Raw genomic sequence first — 15,982 nt, 5'->3', positions numbered from 1 at the left:
CCACAATCTCCCTTCTGGCAAACGTGGCTGTGTGGAGTTGCGTGTTGCGTGTGCACGACGTGCCTCGAGCGAACTGGCGCTCAATCGCGTGTGTCCAGATGGAGCTGCTGGCGAGGGCTGTGCCGGAAACCGTGCTGCCTCTCCTGCGAGTATTCGGCAACCTCATCAGCAGGTACCCAGGCCAGGCCAGGCCGCGCTTACTTCCCCCCTTCCCCCCCTCCCTCCCCAATGCCGCCGACCAACAGTACGGGTACCAATAATACTACTACTACTAATAATGGCCGCGCATTCTGGCATGCCGTGGTGACCAGATCGAACGCCTACACCGACGTCCTCTTGAGCTATCCGCCCTTCCTCCCCTTCCTCGCCCACTGCATCGGCTCCGAGACAAGGTAGCGTCCCACACACCTTACCCTCCCTGGCCCGTCCTGCGGCTCGCTACGTCAATGTCTCCCTCCCAATGGTGTCATGCATGATCAGTGTGTGTGGTGTGTGTGGTGTGTGTGGTGTGTGGTGTGTCATGTATTCATACGACGGACAGGCCCGTGCGGAAGGAGGCCACGTGGGTGATCTCCAACCTCTCCGGCGGCACGCCCGAGCACGTGCAGGCCATTTTGCAGAGCGGCCTGGGGGACCTCATCGTGAAGACCTTCAAGACCCAGCCCTTCGACATCAAGAAGGAGGTTCATCGCCCCCCTCGCCCCCAGTCTCACATCTCACTCACCCTCACTTCGATGCACGCGCAACTGATGGTGGCGGCGGCGGTGGTGGCTGCTCCTGCTGTTGGTGGCTGGTGCTGGCGATCGCAGGCCGGCTTTGCGCTGATGAACATCGCCTCGGAGAAGCGCAACCTGATCTCCCTTGTCAAAGGTGGGGTGCTCCCCGAGTTCATATCTCTCCTGAAAGCCCCGGTACACCTACCTACCTGTAGAATATAGATATCTGATCCAGCGTGGCACACGCACCACCGCACACGCACGCACGTACTGGTTTGTTTTATGCATCTCCTCCGGCTCTTTGCGATTAATGTACCGATGGCGCGTGACAGGACCTGGAGGTCGTGGTCATGGGGCTCGACTTTCTCGCGATGGTGCTCGACCACCACCCCGACGTGCGTGCCGCTGCCTCCTCCTCCCGCGGTTGGGCGGTCCCTCAGTCAGTTGACCCCAATGTGGCGCACGCACGCACGTTCTAATGAACAGGGAGCACTGCTGGTGGAGGAAGAGGACGGCTTGGAGACGCTGGAGAATCTGCAGTACAACCAAAACGAGGTCATCGCCTCCAAGGCTACCCAGCTCGTGCGCAAGTACTATGGCGACGTACGCAGCTCCCTCCCCTCCTCTTCACTGCACGTGTTCGTGGCTCATATACAACCCCCAACCCCAACCCCAACCCATGTTGTGTCGCACATGTGGGGAACAGGAAGGCGATATCTGAGCTCAGGACCACTATCGCCCCCCCCCCCACCACTTACAGCTTCGTGCGCACCAACCAAACGGAGTTAGGAGTTTTTATTTCTTTTTCTTTTCTTTTCTATTTTTGAAGGGCTGTGTGGTTTTGTCCCGGCCGCACCGCGTGGTTGCAGACGCCCCCACCACCACCCACCACCACCGATGGAAGACGACGATGGCGGAGGCCTCCTCCTGCTGGGAGGGGTGGTACCTCTGCAGCAGCCGCAGCCGCACGTGAAGGAGGAGGAGGAGGCAAAGGGGTTCGTGGCCCGCCTCGCTGGCCGTGGAAAGGGCAAAAAGGAGGAGGGCGGCCCACAATACCACCACCCCGGCACCACCACCACCACCGCCAGCAGCAGCAGCAGGAGGCCAACGACGCCAACGGCGGCGAGGTGCGTGCACGGCGGGGGCACTACGTGTGCGGGGTGGTGCGTGCGTACGTTCGCGCGGTGCTTCGTGGTGGGGTCGGGCCTCAAGACGCTCCTCAACGTGCTCGTGTTCGCGGCCTTCCGGCGGGGGCGCCCCCTCACCGCGCGGCTGGTCCTCCGCACCCTGCTCGACCTGCGCTATGGCCTCTTCCTGGGCACCTACTCCTCGGCCTGGAAGGCCCTCTCCTGCCTCACACGCGCCGCCCTTCGACGCACCGGACCACCGCCACCCGCACCTCTGCCGCACGCCCAACCGCGATCATCATCATCATCAAGACTTGCGCTGCTGCTGCCACCGTCGCGACGGCCACGCGGTGCCGCCGCCGCAGTTGTATCGCTGACCTCGTCGGGGAGCGAGGTGGCGGCCCTGCCCGGGTCCCTGGCCCGTCCGTGCTCCTCCCTCGCTCTCGACGCCGCCGCCGCCACGACCACGACCTCTTCGGACCTCGACGACCACGACCAAGAGCAGCAGGTCGACGGCGGCGGCGACGACGACGAGGTGGGGTGGGAAGAAGAAGAAGAAGAGGATGAGGTGGCGGTGGCTGACAGAGACAGGCGGGAGCGGTGGATGCTGTGGGCGGGAGACCTGGCGGCGGGGGCGGCGAGCGGGCTGGCGCTGTACTGGCTACCGCAGGGCGATCGGAAGGGCCTCGCCCTCTACGGCCTCACGCGTAGCGGCGAGTTCCTCGCCCGCTTCCTCTCCGCCAACCGCCTCCTCCCGCCTCTCCTCGAACGACTCGCGCCCCACGTTGACGTCGCCCTCATGACCCTCTCCGGTACTCACCAGCCGCCACCACCCGCCACCAGCCACTGCCACCATCCATCACCCACCGCCAGCCACCGCCAGCCACCCGCCACCGCCGTCGTCGTCATCGTGCTCACACACGACACACGCACGGGGGTGGGTTGTGGGGGGGGGGCAGCGTCGCAGATCCTGTTTTCGTATATCATGGAGCGGGACACGCTAGACCCGACCTACTCGAGCTTCCTGATCAAGTTCGGGGGCAAGGACGTGCGCGTCATCGACTCCATCGCACCCCTGCGCAGAGGCGGCAAGCTCAACCGGGCCATGTTCATGGAGTGGGCGCGGGAGCACCAGCTCAAGGACGTCATGGGCGTCCTGTTCGGCCTCCACCACTACAAGATCTGCGACGTCGTACACCCCGACTCCAACTGCTTCTCGGTGCCCACTCCCACTCCCACTCCCACCCCCATCCAACTCTCCATCTTCCCTCCCTCCCTCCCACCCGTCTTCCCGCCACCGGTCCTGACGTGGTCATGCGTGTGTCGTGTGGTGTGTCTTGTGGTGTCTTGTGGTGTCTTGTGGTGTCGTGTGTGTGGTGTAATCGATCGGGTGCCGTCAGCACTTTGCCGGGTTCACGTACGAGGCGTTCTGGCGGGCGTTCCCCATGTACGCCACCCTGCACTCGGTGACGACCCTCGTCTTCCTCCTCCTCAAGCTGCGGGGCTTCATCGTGGCGCGCGGCTACCACCGCTCCCTTGCCTTCGAAGTGCTGCCTCCCTCGTCGTCGTCGCCACCGCCACTACCGACCGAGAGAGCGGACGACGCCACGCACCTGGAGCTCGTCCCCGCCTGTGCTGCTACTGCCGCTGCCGCTGGCAACGACGGTGGTGGCAGGGGCCGGCTCGCCCTCCACCGGGATGCCTCCATGCGAGCTCTCCACGACAGCGACCACCACGACAGCCACGGTGGTGGCCGGCACGACGACGAAGGCGGCAACACCAACACCACCACCACCACCAGCATCAACAAGGACACCGACCAGGTGCGGCGCCAGGCGGAGGGCGCGGAGAAGAGGCGCCGAGGGCCGCGGGAGCTGGGGCGCATGGTGAGCTGCAGCATCCGCAATCTGTGCGGCCACCTGCGCACGCGCGCCCACGTGCTCGCCCTGCTGCGCTTCGTCCTCACCCAGGTGCTCCCCAAGCTCGCCCTCAACATCACCCGGTTCGCCCCCCCCCACACACCTCCCACCACCCAAACCCTATCCACCCACCCAACCAACCACCCACAACCACCCACACCCACCCACAACCACCCACACCCACCCACAACCACCCAACCAACGTGGTGGTGGTGCGTGGTGCAGGTCGTCGCTGTTCCTGGGCCTGTACTGCGCCGCCGGGTGGTTTAGCGCGTGCCTTGCGCAGCGGGCCTTCCTCATGCGCGACGTGCGGTGCTTCTACCCCGTGCTCGCCCTCCCCGGTACCTCCCCCCCCACTACCACGCCTCACGCCTCACACTCCCCCCCCAATCAGTGCCTCCCCTCTCATCGCGTGAGACGCTGCTCTGCCCCGCAACGCTCAAGTTCACCACTCATTCTTGTCTGGTGGTGGTGGCTGGTGGTGGTGGCTGGTGGCGGGCGGGTTGCGCACCATGCATGGCTGCAGGGTTGGCGTCGCTCATCGAGGTGCCGGCGCGTAGACGCGAGCTGGCTCTGTACTGCCTGCCCAAGGCCATGGAGAGCTGCTACGCCGTGTGCAAGAAGTACCACATGATCCCCCGGGTACCTCCCTTCTCACAACGGCCGTTGTGGGCGTCTGACTGACACGGTGATCACCTCTGTCGTTGGTGGTGTGGGCGGATGTGCCGCCATCGCGATGGCGCAGGGCGTGCAGTACTTCAAGAACGGGGAGGTGTTCCTCTTCAGCGTGGGCTCGGCGCTGACGCTCTTTTGCTACCTCAACGGCAAGGAGAGCATCAAGCCCACCTTCCTCCACCTCATGAACTGGCTCTGGGCCTGAGCAACCACCACCGCCTCTCTTCCTCCCTCTCCCGCCACGATCATCCTTCTCCTACTCCTCCGGTACCCCCATACAACACGCCTTTTTTTTCAACGTTTCGGTTCCTCCCATGCATGTGTCGTGTCGTGTCATATGTTGTCGTCGTCGTGTGTCGTGTGCCATATTTTTCTTTCTCTATACACCTAGATAGATAGTTCTGGTACACACACACACACACATAGAGAGAGAGAGAGAGAGGGTGCATATGGGCGCGCGAGGAGAACGTTAGGGGCGAGGTGGAGGTGGAGGTGGTGGTGGTGGGGGGGGGGGCGGAACGACGAGGGGATCATTAATATATGATTAGAGGAGGTGGAGCACGTGGCGGAGGACGAGCACGAGGGCGAGGAGGGGCGCGAGGAGGACCACGTGGCGCAAGTGCCCCTCCCTCGCCCGGCGGGTCGTGGTGTCCCGCTCCTCCGCGCGTCGCTCCACGCGCTGCTGCCGGCACCGCTCCCGCATGCGCACCGCGATGAGCTCGCGCCGCGCCGCCGCGAGCGCTCCGATCTGCCAACGCGTTGCCCGACGGGCCTCTTCCCGCGCGCGCGCCACCCTGGCCCACCGCTCTCTCTCAGCCATCGCCGCCACCTGCTTTCCTGCTGCTGCTCCGCTTCCGCTTCTCTCCGTGGCCGCCGCTCGTAGCAGGGGCGCACGGATCTGCAACAACGCCTCATCGCCGCCGTCGCCGCCGTCAGCTGGGCGGCCCCTCTCCCGACGTCTCTTCCACACAGTGTGCTGCTGCTGCTGCTGCTGCTGGCGCGGAGTGCACGCAGCAGATCGGCGGGGCTGCAGGTGCGCCGCCGCCGCTTCCTCCTCCTCGCCGCTTTCTGCGCCTCCTACGGCGGCGGCGCCTGCTGGCGGCGGTGGTGGTGGGGGCTGCAGTGGTGGTGCATCAGATGGCTGCTCCTCGCCCTCGCTTCGGGACCGCCGCAAGGGAAACAGGGCGGCGGCGCCCGCGCGTGGCCCATCGTTGGTGGTGCGTCCAGGCGGCAATGACGGGGACGTGGTGGAGGAGGCGCCCCTGCGATCGAGTGAGTGGCGGCGCTGCAGCAGCCGCTGCCTCCAGTGGTGGTACGAGGGCTTCACCACCGCCAGCAGCCCGCTGCCCACGTCCACCACCACGCCCCTGGCCGGGGTCGTGGTGGTCGTGGTGGTGGCGGCGTTGGTGGTGGTGGCCGTGGTGAGAGGAGGAGGGCGTGCGGGGACAGAGTCGGACGACAAAGAGGTGGCCCTGCTGGTGGCGACTGGGTCCACGTGGCGGCGGTCGCGTGGGAGCGTAAGGGAGGGCGTAGACCCGTACAGCTGCACCGAGCGACCGCCGCCGCCCGTGGCCCCGAAGAAGGAAGGCGGCGGAGGCGAAGGCGGGCGCCGTCGCGCATGTCTTCCTCCTCCTGGTGCTGGTGCTGGCGGCTGCTGCAGTTCTCCTCCAAAGAGGCTGTGCTTCATGCGCTGGCTGATTTGGTGGTGCCGACTGCCTCCAGAAGTACTAAAGAACGAACGTAGGACTAGACGGCGACGACGAAAAGCGATCTCTTAGGGCACCACCGGTGGTTGCCCAGCACACACGAAAGGACTTGGTGCGCAAGGCCACCAGAAAAATGAAGGGGGGGGGTGAACACGGTGTTGGGGGGATAAAGCCTAGGCTTTTGGTTTCTTGGGGCGGGGAGGAACGGCTCGGTCGCCGGCCGCTTCCTCTTCCTCTTCCTCCCCCTCCTCCTCCCTCTCTTCGCCATCGACCTCGCGGGCGGGGGCGGGGGCGTCGGGTACGTCGGGCTCCTTCCGCTTGGCGCCGCGGCCGTCTTCCGCCGCCGCCGCCTCCTCCTCGTGGGCCTGGAGGGAAGGGAGGAACGAACAGGCGTTACTGCGGGCGATCGAACAAAGGAGAGACGCCGCACGGTTTGGTGGTTAGAGGGTGGGGGGTCTGCAGCACACGTGTGGGTCGGCGCCGCCCGCCATCCTCCCACGGCACACACGGCACTACGGACGCCATGCCTTGCGACCATCTCCCACCCACAGGAAACCCCTTTGGGTGCGGGTGGCGGGTGGCGGGTGGCGGGTGAGGAAGCTCGGAGGGGGGGAGGGGTACCGGATGGGAATAGGCGGCTCGGGGCAGCGGGAAGGAGACGCACATCATGAGCTTCTTGGGCGACACATCCCTCACCTCGTAGACCTCCCGCTCTTCGAGCGCGCACTGCAGCACAGACTCGACACGCTACGCACCCCCACCCACCGTGGCGTGAGCACTGCTGCTGCTGCTGCGTGCGGGCATGGCGGCGATAAACTCCTTCCCGCTCGGAAGGGACAAAATGGTTGGTACATCATTGGGGGGGGATGGTTGGGGGGGGGTGCCTTGACGACGTCCGCGCGCGGGTCAATGGTGTCCTTGGTGAACACGTAGCAGTGGATAGTGGGGGGCTTGAGCTCGGCGGGGAACTCCCTGAAGACATCTGTGACATGCCGCAACCACCACCAGAACAGGTGCAGCCAGCGTAGCGTAGCGTGGTTGGTTACCAACGAAGAGGAAGGGGGGGGGTGTGGGGTGGGGGCGGGGGTGAGGCGAGTGTGTCAATGGCGCCCAAAGGAGGCGAGCGAGGCGAGGGTGCACGGACCGAGGAAGGACTCGGCCGAAGCCGGGAGGTTCATGATGACCTGGGTGAACGGCACTGGGGGCGTTTCCTTGTAGAGCGCCCGCACAAAATCTCGCGCGTCCATGTTGTGCGCCCGCACGAGCTGCTGCACCTGATGTGGTGGGCCACGGTAACACGCACCTGTAAGTGGCCCTTGTCACCAACCGCGATGGGATGGTCTCTCCTCCGACATTTTGAATGTGTATTGTGAATGTGTGTGTGTGTGTGTGTGTATTGTGCGTGCGTGCGTGCGTGCGGTGTGCGGTGTGCGGTGTGCGGTGTGCGTGTGTTGTGCCGTGAGTGTCGTGTGAGGGCGGAGGCTACGGACTTTGTTGCGGAGCGCGTTGCTGACGAGAGCCTCGTAGGATTTGGGGTTGAGGTCGTTGGCGTAGACCTGGCACCCGGTGTTCCTGGCCGCGGGGACGGCAAAGGGACCCACGCCAGCAAACATGTCACCTGCCCGCCATCGCGACCCGCCGCCGCCGCCGCCATATCTGTTCGTGAGTGATCATATGCGCATTCCATGGACCCGAGAGAGAGAGAGAGAGAAGCATCGTGTGGGAAGGGAGGAGGGGACGCGCACAGACGATGTCAGCGGGCTTGAGCTTCTTAAGGAGTCGCTCGTGCTCAGCCTGCAGGCGGGAGTTCCAGTACACCTGCCCGTAGTTGAAGGCAAAGCGGCACCTGCTCTCGCTCTGCAATGCCCACCGCAAGGCGGAGGGACGGAAACTGAGTGTGTCGTGTGTGTCGTGTGTGTGTGTGTGTGTGTGCCGTGTGTACCACTTCGGTGTCGAGGTCCTCCTGCCCGGCGATGACCTCCATGGCGAAGGTGCGGAAGGTGGTATTGATGCCGTGCGTCTTGTTCACCACCGAGCGCAGCCGAGGGTTTTTCTGTGGCCGGATGAGAAGAGGGGGGGGTGAGTTCCTGAAGACAGCCCGCTGCGTTGCGTTGCGTTGCGGCGGATATCGGCGACGCACATCCCGGCGCTGCAAACGGGGAGGCGGGGGTGCTATATTGGGGGGGGGGGTTTACGTACGTCGAGGATGACCTGCCCGATGAGATGGCGGTAGGGGAGGTGCTCGTCCCGGAGGTTGAGGTGGGCGATGTGGCCTATGGTCTCGAAGGACGACACCGCCGGTAGGCCAGGCGGAAGCACGCGCCGCAGCACTTGCTCTGGGACACGACGCACAGTAGGTATGCATGTGTGTGTATATGTATATATATATATAGACAGATAGATTTCTAGATTACACGTGCACTCACGTGCGTATGCGACAGGCGAGACGCCCGCCGTGAGGCAGCGCGCGATTGCGTCGCAACACGGCCGCGTTGGGGTTCATAATATTGGGTGGGGGGGGGTGTTGTGCGCGTACCGAGGGACAGGTGAGGATAGCCCAGGTGCAGCGTGTAGCGGGTCACCTCGGCATTCTCCAGCACGTAGCCCCGCACCTCCTCCGGCAGCTGCCGCAGATCTGAGCCGCGCGGCACATCGTCCCACCCGCTGAGCACACGACACGACACAACCAACGACACGACACGACCAACGACACGACCAACGACGCGACCAACGACACGACCGGTGTGCAGCGTACGTACCCGGTTCGGTGACAGTTTCGCTCAGGAGGAGGAGCCTCGAGTCGCCCTTGGTAGGGGTGGCGGTAGCCGTGGTGGAGCTGGTGCCGCTGGTGGTGCCGAGGTCGGGGATGACCACCTTCACCTTGGGCCGCGACAGAAGGTACCCCCTGGCCACGCACGTCGAATATTATCAGTGCCGCCCCCACCAACACCCACACTCGCTAACGGCCGCGGATATCTCGGCGGCCTGGCTCATCACGATGCCTGCCACACACACACACACACACACAGCCACCACCGACGGTACCCGCCCAGGCGTTTGAGGAGGGGCTCCGTCATGCGTTGAGGAATGCGGAGGGCCACCAGATTGAGAGTCTCCTGAAACATCTCGCGATCGAGAACGGCTGTCTGCGGGTTCGTGGGTGCCGACGTATTGGAGGAGGAGGAGGAGGAGGAGGTAGCTGACTGCTGGTGGGCCGTGTCGAGGCCGGGAGCGTCCATCCGCAGGTGTTGGGCACTGTTTTTTCTTCTTCTTTTTTTCTCTCTCTTTTTTCCTCTTTCTTTGGTATTTCCTTCCTCGCCCCTCTTGCCCCCCCCCCCGTACTTTCTCACCACCACAGGAGGACATGGAGCAGCAGCAACCCATCGCCGCGCCTGCCCCGGCTTCCATTGCTGCTCCTGCTGCCAGCTCCCTGCTGGATTTCATGTGCCTCATGGGCAAGCTCAAGGTCCGTGTGACGACGCCCTATCCCCCCTCCCCCCACCAAAGGCTCAATATTCCCGTTGTTCAACACGTCACACGTGTGGTGTGCCATTGTTGTGGCCCAGCTCAAAAGGTCTCACCACGTTTTTCACTTTTTCCTACCACTTCTTCGGCTTCTGCGCTGGGCACACTGCAGCACCTCAAGCGAACGGGATGGGTGCGCCACAACGTGTCCGCTCCCGAGTGCATCGCCGGTACGCCCCGGGGCTCCTCCTTTCGTGGCGGCGGCGGCGGCGGCGCGAGAGGCGGCACTCGGCTCACGGCGGGAGGGCTCGACGGGTGGTGGGTGGTGGTGGTGGTACAGACCACATGTACCGGATGGGCATCATGGCCATGCTGTTTGCCGACTCGTCCCTCAACAAGGAGCGCATGGTCAAGCTCGCCCTCGTACACGACATGGCTGGTACCCTCCTCCCCCTCCCCCCCAACCACAATCATCCCGTTACCTACCGTGCGGCGGATGCACTCACCGGTGGGTGGCTGGTGGCTGGTGGCTGGTGGTGGCTGGTGTTCACTCGCACAGAGGGTACGTTACGTTCCCATCCCATCTTGCCGCCGCCGCCGCCGCCGCCGCCGCGGTTGTGCCAGTGCAATGCATGAGCGGCGGCGGGGATCACCTTGGGTGCGTTTGCTGACGGCGGCAGCTTTCGCCCTGCCCCTCCCTCCCGTGCCACGGCGGCGGTGGCTGGCTGGCGGGTGGGTGGGTGGGTGGGTGGGTGACAGCTATCGTGGGCGACATCACGCCCCATTGCGGGGTGACCAAGGACGAGAAGTACCGCCTGGAGCACGTACGTGGGCCCCCTCCCTCCCTATCTAAATGCCCCCCCCCCCAAGTGGCTTATGGAATGGGGGTGGGGGTGGGGTAACACCACAGGAAGCGATGGGCACCATACGGGCGATGCTGGCCGGTCTTCCCGCCGCCGATGAGTTCGAGGAGCTGTGGCTTGAGGTGCGCCTCCTCCTCCCGTCGCCTGGAAAAGACCCGCTAGGCCGTCGCAGCAGCAGCACGCGCACGCCGACACACGCCCTCGGTGGCGTGCGCTTGCGCGTCCACACGTCACCGTCATCTGACCCGGTGAGGTACGCAACAACAGTATGAAAAGGGCGAGACGCCCGAGGCTCGCGTTGTCGGGCAGATCGACAAGTTCGACATGTACCTACAGGCCCACGAGTACGAAGCCTGTACGCGCCCTCCTGCTACTGCCTATATCCCTCCCCTCCTCCCGTCTTCACCTGGTGCTGGCTGGCTGGCTGGCTGGCTGGCTGGCTGGCTGGCTGGCTGGCTGGCTGGCTGGCGGAGAGGGAGGCCTCATGGGCAGGTGTTGGCGTTTGTCACAACGCTCACTCACACCACCGACGGCGTGGATACGTGTTGCTTGTTGCGTGCGTGCGTCTCTGTGTCGTGTTTTGTTGTTTGTGGATGGAGCAGCGCAAGGCTTAGACCTTTCCGAGTTCTTTCGGGGAGCGGAGACGACGGTGCAGCACCCGGAGATGCGGCAGTGGCTTGCGGAGCTGCTCGCCAGGCGACAGCAGCCGCCTTCCGCGTCCTCGCCCGTGGCCTCGGCCCCGGCATCGACGTCACCATGAAAGAAGAAATGACCAGGTGCGCGCGCATCATCATCATTATTGTCATCATCGCGAGGGCGCGTGTCTCCATATTTTCATTTCACCTTTCTATGAAGAACTGGAGAGAGCCACGTGATGTGGACATACTCCACCCAAATGGTGGTTCGTCCCCGTCAGGGCGAGTCGTGGCGGGAGCGGCGGCGGACTGGGGGCGAGGGAGAGTCGTGCCTCCGCCGTTTCGGAGAGCGGGAGGCGCTGCGGCTGTCACGGCGACGGCGTGATCGCTCCTCGCGCCCGTGGTCGTCCCCGTGCAGTCGCCGCTTGCGGTCGTCGTCCCTGTTGTCGCCAGCCTCGCGGCCACGGCTCCGGTCGCTGCCCTCCGTGCGGGCGTGCTTGTCGCGCTCGGAGCGCTCTTTCCCCGACCTCTTGTCCTTCTTGGCCTTCTCCTTCCTCTTTCGCTTCTCCTCCTTCCTTCGCCGCTTCTCCTCCCTGCGCTCCTCCTTGTCCCTCCGGCTCTTCCGGCTGCTGCTGCTGGGATCCTTTTTGTCGCCCTGCTTGGCCTTGGTCGTCGTCGTCGTGAGGTCGCCTGGGGCTTCCTCCCACTCGTCCCGAGACTCACCGGTGTCAGGTCGCCCTCGGCCCGTGCGCCGCTCGGCATCGCCGCCTTCGCCCTCGCCGCTCGCCGACCGGGAAGTGGTGGGCAGGAGTGCCGCGTCTGTCTGGTGCTGCGGCGCCCTGTGTCAGCAACGTCGGTCCCATGTACACGCGTGGGGTTGGGTGTTGGGTGTTGGGAAAAAAGGGTTTGCCCGGGAGGAGTCAGTCCCCGCCAATGATGATGGCGGCCAGTCGCTCGAGGGAGGGGGATGAGGGAGGAGGCGCGTACGGGGCAAAGCCGAGGCCCGCAACGCGTTCGGCGTCGTAAGCGTCACGCTCGGTGTTGCCGCGTCGGGTGAGCTCCTGGATCTCGTTGGAGTCGAGCTGTGTCTCCTGTGTCTTTCGCCTCCGCGGCGCCAGCCCTCTGGTGACCGTGCCCACAGCACCGACCACGGTCGGCATCAGTCAGCCGGCAGCCCTTCGGAGGCCTCTCGGGAGAAATGGCGGGGTCTACTCCTCCTCCTCCTCCTCCTCCCCCCCCCCCTCTACTACTACTGCTGCGACGTACAGAGCTTCCTGGTGCAGCTGCTCCTCCTCGCGCTTGATGGCTGCTATTTCAGCCCGACGGCGCGCTGCGTCGTCCACCTCACCATTGCTGTCCTCCTGGGCCTTGGTCCACCACAGCGGGTTTGGTTTTCGGTTGTTGAAGGTTGGTTTCGCTGTCGTGTGCAGCGAGTGTCCTGCATGTACACGCGTCCAGTAAGCCCACAACAGAAAGAAGAAGAAAAAAACCAATGCCGGGGGGGGGCATACCGAGGTAGAAATCCTTGTATTTGTCGCCCTTTACCTTCTCCCAGCTGAACTCTGCGCCAACAGGTGAAAATAATGTTCAAGAAAGGGCGAGATCGAGTGACGTACGGTCAGCGCCACCGCGGGTGCCACTGCGTTTGCCCGAGCCAACGAACATGTTGTGCGACATGTGGTGCTTGAATCTTGTGATCTGGTGTGCGCTTGTTTGTGCCCTTCTGCCAAATCCCAGCTTGTTCGGGGAAGGAAATGCTCAAAAGAAATGAAAAGAAAACAGGAAAAAGAAAATAACCAACCGGTGGGGGCCGCATTCCTCAATGTCCTCCCTCTTCCGGCGTGGCGTTGTGCGGGGTAGTCCCCTGCCCCGGAGCAGCTGCTTTTCACCGGCGCGTTGCCCTTCCGCGGTGGCACTGCGATGGACGGCCGCACCGACTACTACCTCCACCTTTTGGAGGTCCCGCCAGCCTCGACAACTTGTCACACCCACCACCAGCTCTGTTCGCCCGCATTTCGTGGGTGCAGCGGCAGGCACACGCCGACACCCCCACTCCGCCAGTGGCCAACCTGAACGGCAGCAGGTCCTCCTCCCCCCCCCCCGTCGCCGATCCATCGTGGCGTGCGTGCATTCACAGTGTTGGTGTTACCTGCTACAACTACGTGTAAACACCACTGCTTTTCAGGAGAAGAAGGAAAGGGAGGATTTTGTGCGGAGCTACTTGCACCTGCTTGCACAAGAGGCCTTCTTCTTTGACGACGAAACTTGGCAAGTGCTGGGTGTGCACCATGTGCCGGGCTCAGGTACGGTCTGCCCACCACACAAGTTTGGTGTTGTTGATGGTCCGCCCCCCCCCCATTCAGATCGCGTGCACGTGGAAGCCATACCCGAGGACGCCGAGTACATCGGCTTTCCCGCTTTCAAGTTTGTGTTTAGCTTCGACCCTGCCCTGGGCAAGCTCCGAGGAGGCAACGACGACCAGACCGTACCAGGCTCCGACGAAGCCAAGCTGGTAAAGCGGTTACGTGAGCTGGAAGCAGGTTTGACACATCCCACCGCCGCCGCCGCCGCCGTCCATGTCTGCCCGTCAGGAAAGTGCTGCTGCTTGTCCGCGCTCACTCGCGGCACACGCCACTTCAGCAAGGGGGCTCACGGTCACGTGTGTGGGCTGCTACGCCTTCTCGAAAGGAAACAACAAGTTCTTCCTCCTCTCGCCCGGCCTTGCGGAAGAAGAAACCATCGAGGAGGAATGTGAACCCTTGTTCTATCACGGCGCAGCTGCCCCCGCAGCCGAGACGTGAGGACAGGAGGAAGGTTTGCCCGTTCGGCGAGCAGCTCCTGCGGCGAATTGCTTTCGTGACCAAAGCAAAAATAAGAGAAACCAAAAGAAATGGACCTAATTTGAGCGTGCCCAATCCAACGCGTCGGAGGTGGCAAGGTATCCCGTGGCCGGCTATTTCCCGCGGTGGCCTCACACGGACAACCCAGCCCCCACCGCCGTTCTCCGTTGCATCTCGCGCCCTCTCATCATCTCAACGCGGCTGCCCCTTCCTCTTCTTCATTCATTGCCAGCCCCTTTTGGCACACGCGAACCACCTCACAATGGCGCTCGTAATGAGAATCAAGTTTCCTCCTACCTATCCTCTCATTTACAAGACGCTGCGGATAGATTCCAAATTGACCGCCAACGAGGCCATTCACTTCATCTCGGAAACGCTCAACGTCGCCATTCAAGGCAATGTGGGCCTCTACATCCCGCAGGAACACATGTGGCTTGATCCGAACACACCCCTCTCACAGTACGACACGCTTCACGAAGTGGTCCGTCCTCCCCCCCCCCAAACAAAATCGCTGTCGCTTCTCCTTCAGGCGCGCCTCGTTGTTCGATGACTAACCATCATGTTCCTTCATCTGCACATGCGCAGGAAGAGGTCGAGTTCAGAGATAGGGACCAACCCGACGGCGGCAAGAAGCAGGCGGCTGGTGGAGGGGGCGGGGGTTGCTGCATAATGATGTGAGACCATCCACCCACTGTAATATACCTCCACAACCTGCGCACCACAACCGACGACACATCAGCGACCTCGCATCCAACCCGAGAACAACGAACTACCCACGCCGACACCTCGAACATCACGACGTGGCCGAATAGATGGGGAGCTGCTACGCGTGCCAAGGGGAAGGAGGGCCAGAAGGCATGGAAAAATTGGGAGGGAGGCGAAGAAGAGGATGCGACGAAATCCCATCTCCGAGACCTGGGCAGAAGATAATGGAAGAAGAAGAAGAAGAGCATGACGAAGGACGCTCGTTGTTGTATATCTTGGTTTGATTTTTGTTCAAGCTGTTTTTTATTATTTATTTATTTTGCACGAAGCGCGGAACATGGAGGTGGAGACTCGGCCGAGTGCTGGTGCCGCCAACAAAGGAGGAATTCTCGTCTCCTGCTCCCACTCTGAGGTTATTAATTAGCCATCCATGAATCCAATTCACAGGGCAAAGAGAAGGATGCACAATTAATAATTTGCCAGCTATCGCGTAGGATCGCGACCTTGGCGTCGGTGAAGAAGGAGCGTAACTGCCAAAGCAACCAAGAAGAATTCTGCTTCATTGGCAACGAAGCAACGTAGCATCTCCCCCCCCCTTCACTTCTCCGACGTATTTAACCTCCCTTTTCAATTCAGGGGGTGCTCTCGTATTGATGTTAAAAAGATACCACGCAAGCTCCAAATCAAAACTTCACGCGTAGAGAACCTGCACGGCCCTCTTGACCGGTTGCACAAGCCCAGTGGCGCTGTCTCCCTCGGCCCTACAGAAAAAGGGGTGGAGGAGAGACTACGCAACATGGAGCAGCACCTGAATTTGGCTGAAGCCCGTACAGGTCCCTTCCCCACCTGTGCGTGCGTGCGTGGGTTGTGTGGTGTTGACACACGTCGCCAGGAACGCGAGACGTCTACGAACGGCTCAAGGCATGCGAGGACCGAATACTGGAATTGGAGAAGGTGGCCCCTTGCCGTGACTTCCTACACTTTGAAAGGTTGAAGAAGAAGCTGAAGGAGCAAGGCGTGACAGACACGGATGAAGTGGAAGACGCCTACATAGCGGCCAAAAAGGTGCCCCCCCCTATTTCCACAGCAATCAATTTGATTTGTCGCCCTAACCTCAACTTACCGTACAGCTCGAGCAGGAGGAAAAGACGAAGGACAAACTGACGTGGTCTGGTGACAAAAAGCGGAAGGAGGACGAAGAGAGAAAGCGCAGGAAGGAGAAAGGAGAGGCCAAGCGACGAAAACGTACAGCAGACTAGCAAGGAGCAATGGTGAAGAAGAACCTGATGATGTCATTGGCAAAGATTTCTGCGCAATGACAATAATGGCGG

The 15,982-nt window shown here is 62.6% G+C and overlaps 9 protein-coding genes across 9 annotated transcripts in view; 6 read left to right on the top strand and 3 right to left on the bottom strand.

The window, feature by feature from the left end:
- The window catches only part of ACA1_070950 (Armadillo/betacatenin-like repeat domain containing protein), a gene marked incomplete at both ends in the record, with an annotated part of 2,672 nt that extends 1,235 nt beyond the window's left edge, over positions 1-1,437 (top strand). Inside the window, 7 exons of the mRNA XM_004352950.1 lie at positions 99-172; positions 312-392; positions 542-683; positions 810-911; positions 1,049-1,111; positions 1,203-1,319; positions 1,423-1,437. Coding sequence (XP_004353002.1) covers positions 99-172; positions 312-392; positions 542-683; positions 810-911; positions 1,049-1,111; positions 1,203-1,319; positions 1,423-1,437 — 594 coding nt within the window. The remainder of the gene's footprint in view (positions 1-98; positions 173-311; positions 393-541; positions 684-809; positions 912-1,048; positions 1,112-1,202; positions 1,320-1,422) is intronic.
- A 176-nt stretch (positions 1,438-1,613) lies between these two features.
- ACA1_070940 (uncharacterized protein) lies at positions 1,614-4,642 on the top strand (the record flags this gene model as incomplete). Its single annotated transcript, XM_004352949.1, has 6 exons — positions 1,614-2,655; positions 2,803-3,062; positions 3,244-3,845; positions 3,988-4,103; positions 4,289-4,404; positions 4,508-4,642. 6 exons carry the CDS (start codon positions 1,614-1,616, stop codon positions 4,640-4,642), a joined length of 2,271 nt encoding a protein of 756 aa, XP_004353001.1.
- A 339-nt stretch (positions 4,643-4,981) lies between these two features.
- On the bottom strand, positions 4,982-6,124 carry ACA1_070930 (uncharacterized protein; the record flags this gene model as incomplete). Its single annotated transcript, XM_004352948.1, has 1 exon — positions 4,982-6,124. The coding sequence occupies one exon, from the start codon at positions 6,122-6,124 to the stop codon at positions 4,982-4,984; it is 1,143 nt and encodes a 380-aa protein (XP_004353000.1).
- Positions 6,125-6,316: 192 nt separating this feature from the next.
- ACA1_070920 (tRNA(N1G37) methyltransferase, putative) lies at positions 6,317-9,382 on the bottom strand (the record flags this gene model as incomplete). The annotated part of the gene is made up of 12 exons (XM_004352947.1): positions 6,317-6,508; positions 6,765-6,869; positions 7,037-7,125; positions 7,288-7,417; positions 7,634-7,761; positions 7,889-8,000; positions 8,086-8,196; positions 8,343-8,479; positions 8,680-8,807; positions 8,899-9,017; positions 9,108-9,145; positions 9,184-9,382. 12 exons carry the CDS (start codon positions 9,380-9,382, stop codon positions 6,317-6,319), a joined length of 1,488 nt encoding a protein of 495 aa, XP_004352999.1.
- A 125-nt stretch (positions 9,383-9,507) lies between these two features.
- Positions 9,508-11,231, top strand: ACA1_070910 (HD domain containing protein; the record flags this gene model as incomplete). Its single annotated transcript, XM_004352946.1, has 7 exons — positions 9,508-9,609; positions 9,781-9,838; positions 9,949-10,031; positions 10,289-10,432; positions 10,519-10,593; positions 10,739-10,826; positions 11,074-11,231. The coding sequence occupies 7 exons, from the start codon at positions 9,508-9,510 to the stop codon at positions 11,229-11,231; spliced, it is 708 nt and encodes a 235-aa protein (XP_004352998.1).
- Positions 11,232-11,383: 152 nt separating this feature from the next.
- ACA1_070900 (uncharacterized protein) lies at positions 11,384-12,783 on the bottom strand (the record flags this gene model as incomplete). Its single annotated transcript, XM_004352945.1, has 5 exons — positions 11,384-11,945; positions 12,094-12,228; positions 12,373-12,544; positions 12,618-12,668; positions 12,723-12,783. 5 exons carry the CDS (start codon positions 12,781-12,783, stop codon positions 11,384-11,386), a joined length of 981 nt encoding a protein of 326 aa, XP_004352997.1.
- Positions 12,784-13,026: 243 nt separating this feature from the next.
- On the top strand, positions 13,027-13,907 carry ACA1_070890 (uncharacterized protein; the record flags this gene model as incomplete). The annotated part of the gene is made up of 4 exons (XM_004352944.1): positions 13,027-13,065; positions 13,292-13,409; positions 13,470-13,631; positions 13,747-13,907. 4 exons carry the CDS (start codon positions 13,027-13,029, stop codon positions 13,905-13,907), a joined length of 480 nt encoding a protein of 159 aa, XP_004352996.1.
- A 301-nt stretch (positions 13,908-14,208) lies between these two features.
- ACA1_070880 (uncharacterized protein) lies at positions 14,209-14,500 on the top strand (the record flags this gene model as incomplete). Its single annotated transcript, XM_004352943.1, has 2 exons — positions 14,209-14,405; positions 14,476-14,500. The coding sequence occupies 2 exons, from the start codon at positions 14,209-14,211 to the stop codon at positions 14,498-14,500; spliced, it is 222 nt and encodes a 73-aa protein (XP_004352995.1).
- A 947-nt stretch (positions 14,501-15,447) lies between these two features.
- Positions 15,448-15,910, top strand: ACA1_070870 (uncharacterized protein; the record flags this gene model as incomplete). The annotated part of the gene is made up of 3 exons (XM_004352942.1): positions 15,448-15,478; positions 15,544-15,716; positions 15,782-15,910. The coding sequence occupies 3 exons, from the start codon at positions 15,448-15,450 to the stop codon at positions 15,908-15,910; spliced, it is 333 nt and encodes a 110-aa protein (XP_004352994.1).
- Between the last annotated feature and the right edge of the window lie 72 nt (positions 15,911-15,982).

This window comes from Acanthamoeba castellanii, assembly GCF_000313135.1.
Source record: "Acanthamoeba castellanii str. Neff unplaced genomic scaffold scf7180000084603, whole genome shotgun sequence".
Lineage (NCBI taxonomy): Eukaryota > Discosea > Longamoebia > Acanthamoebidae > Acanthamoeba > Acanthamoeba castellanii.
The sequence above is the reverse complement of the archived record's forward strand: the minus strand, read 5'-3'. Positions and strand labels throughout refer to the sequence as shown.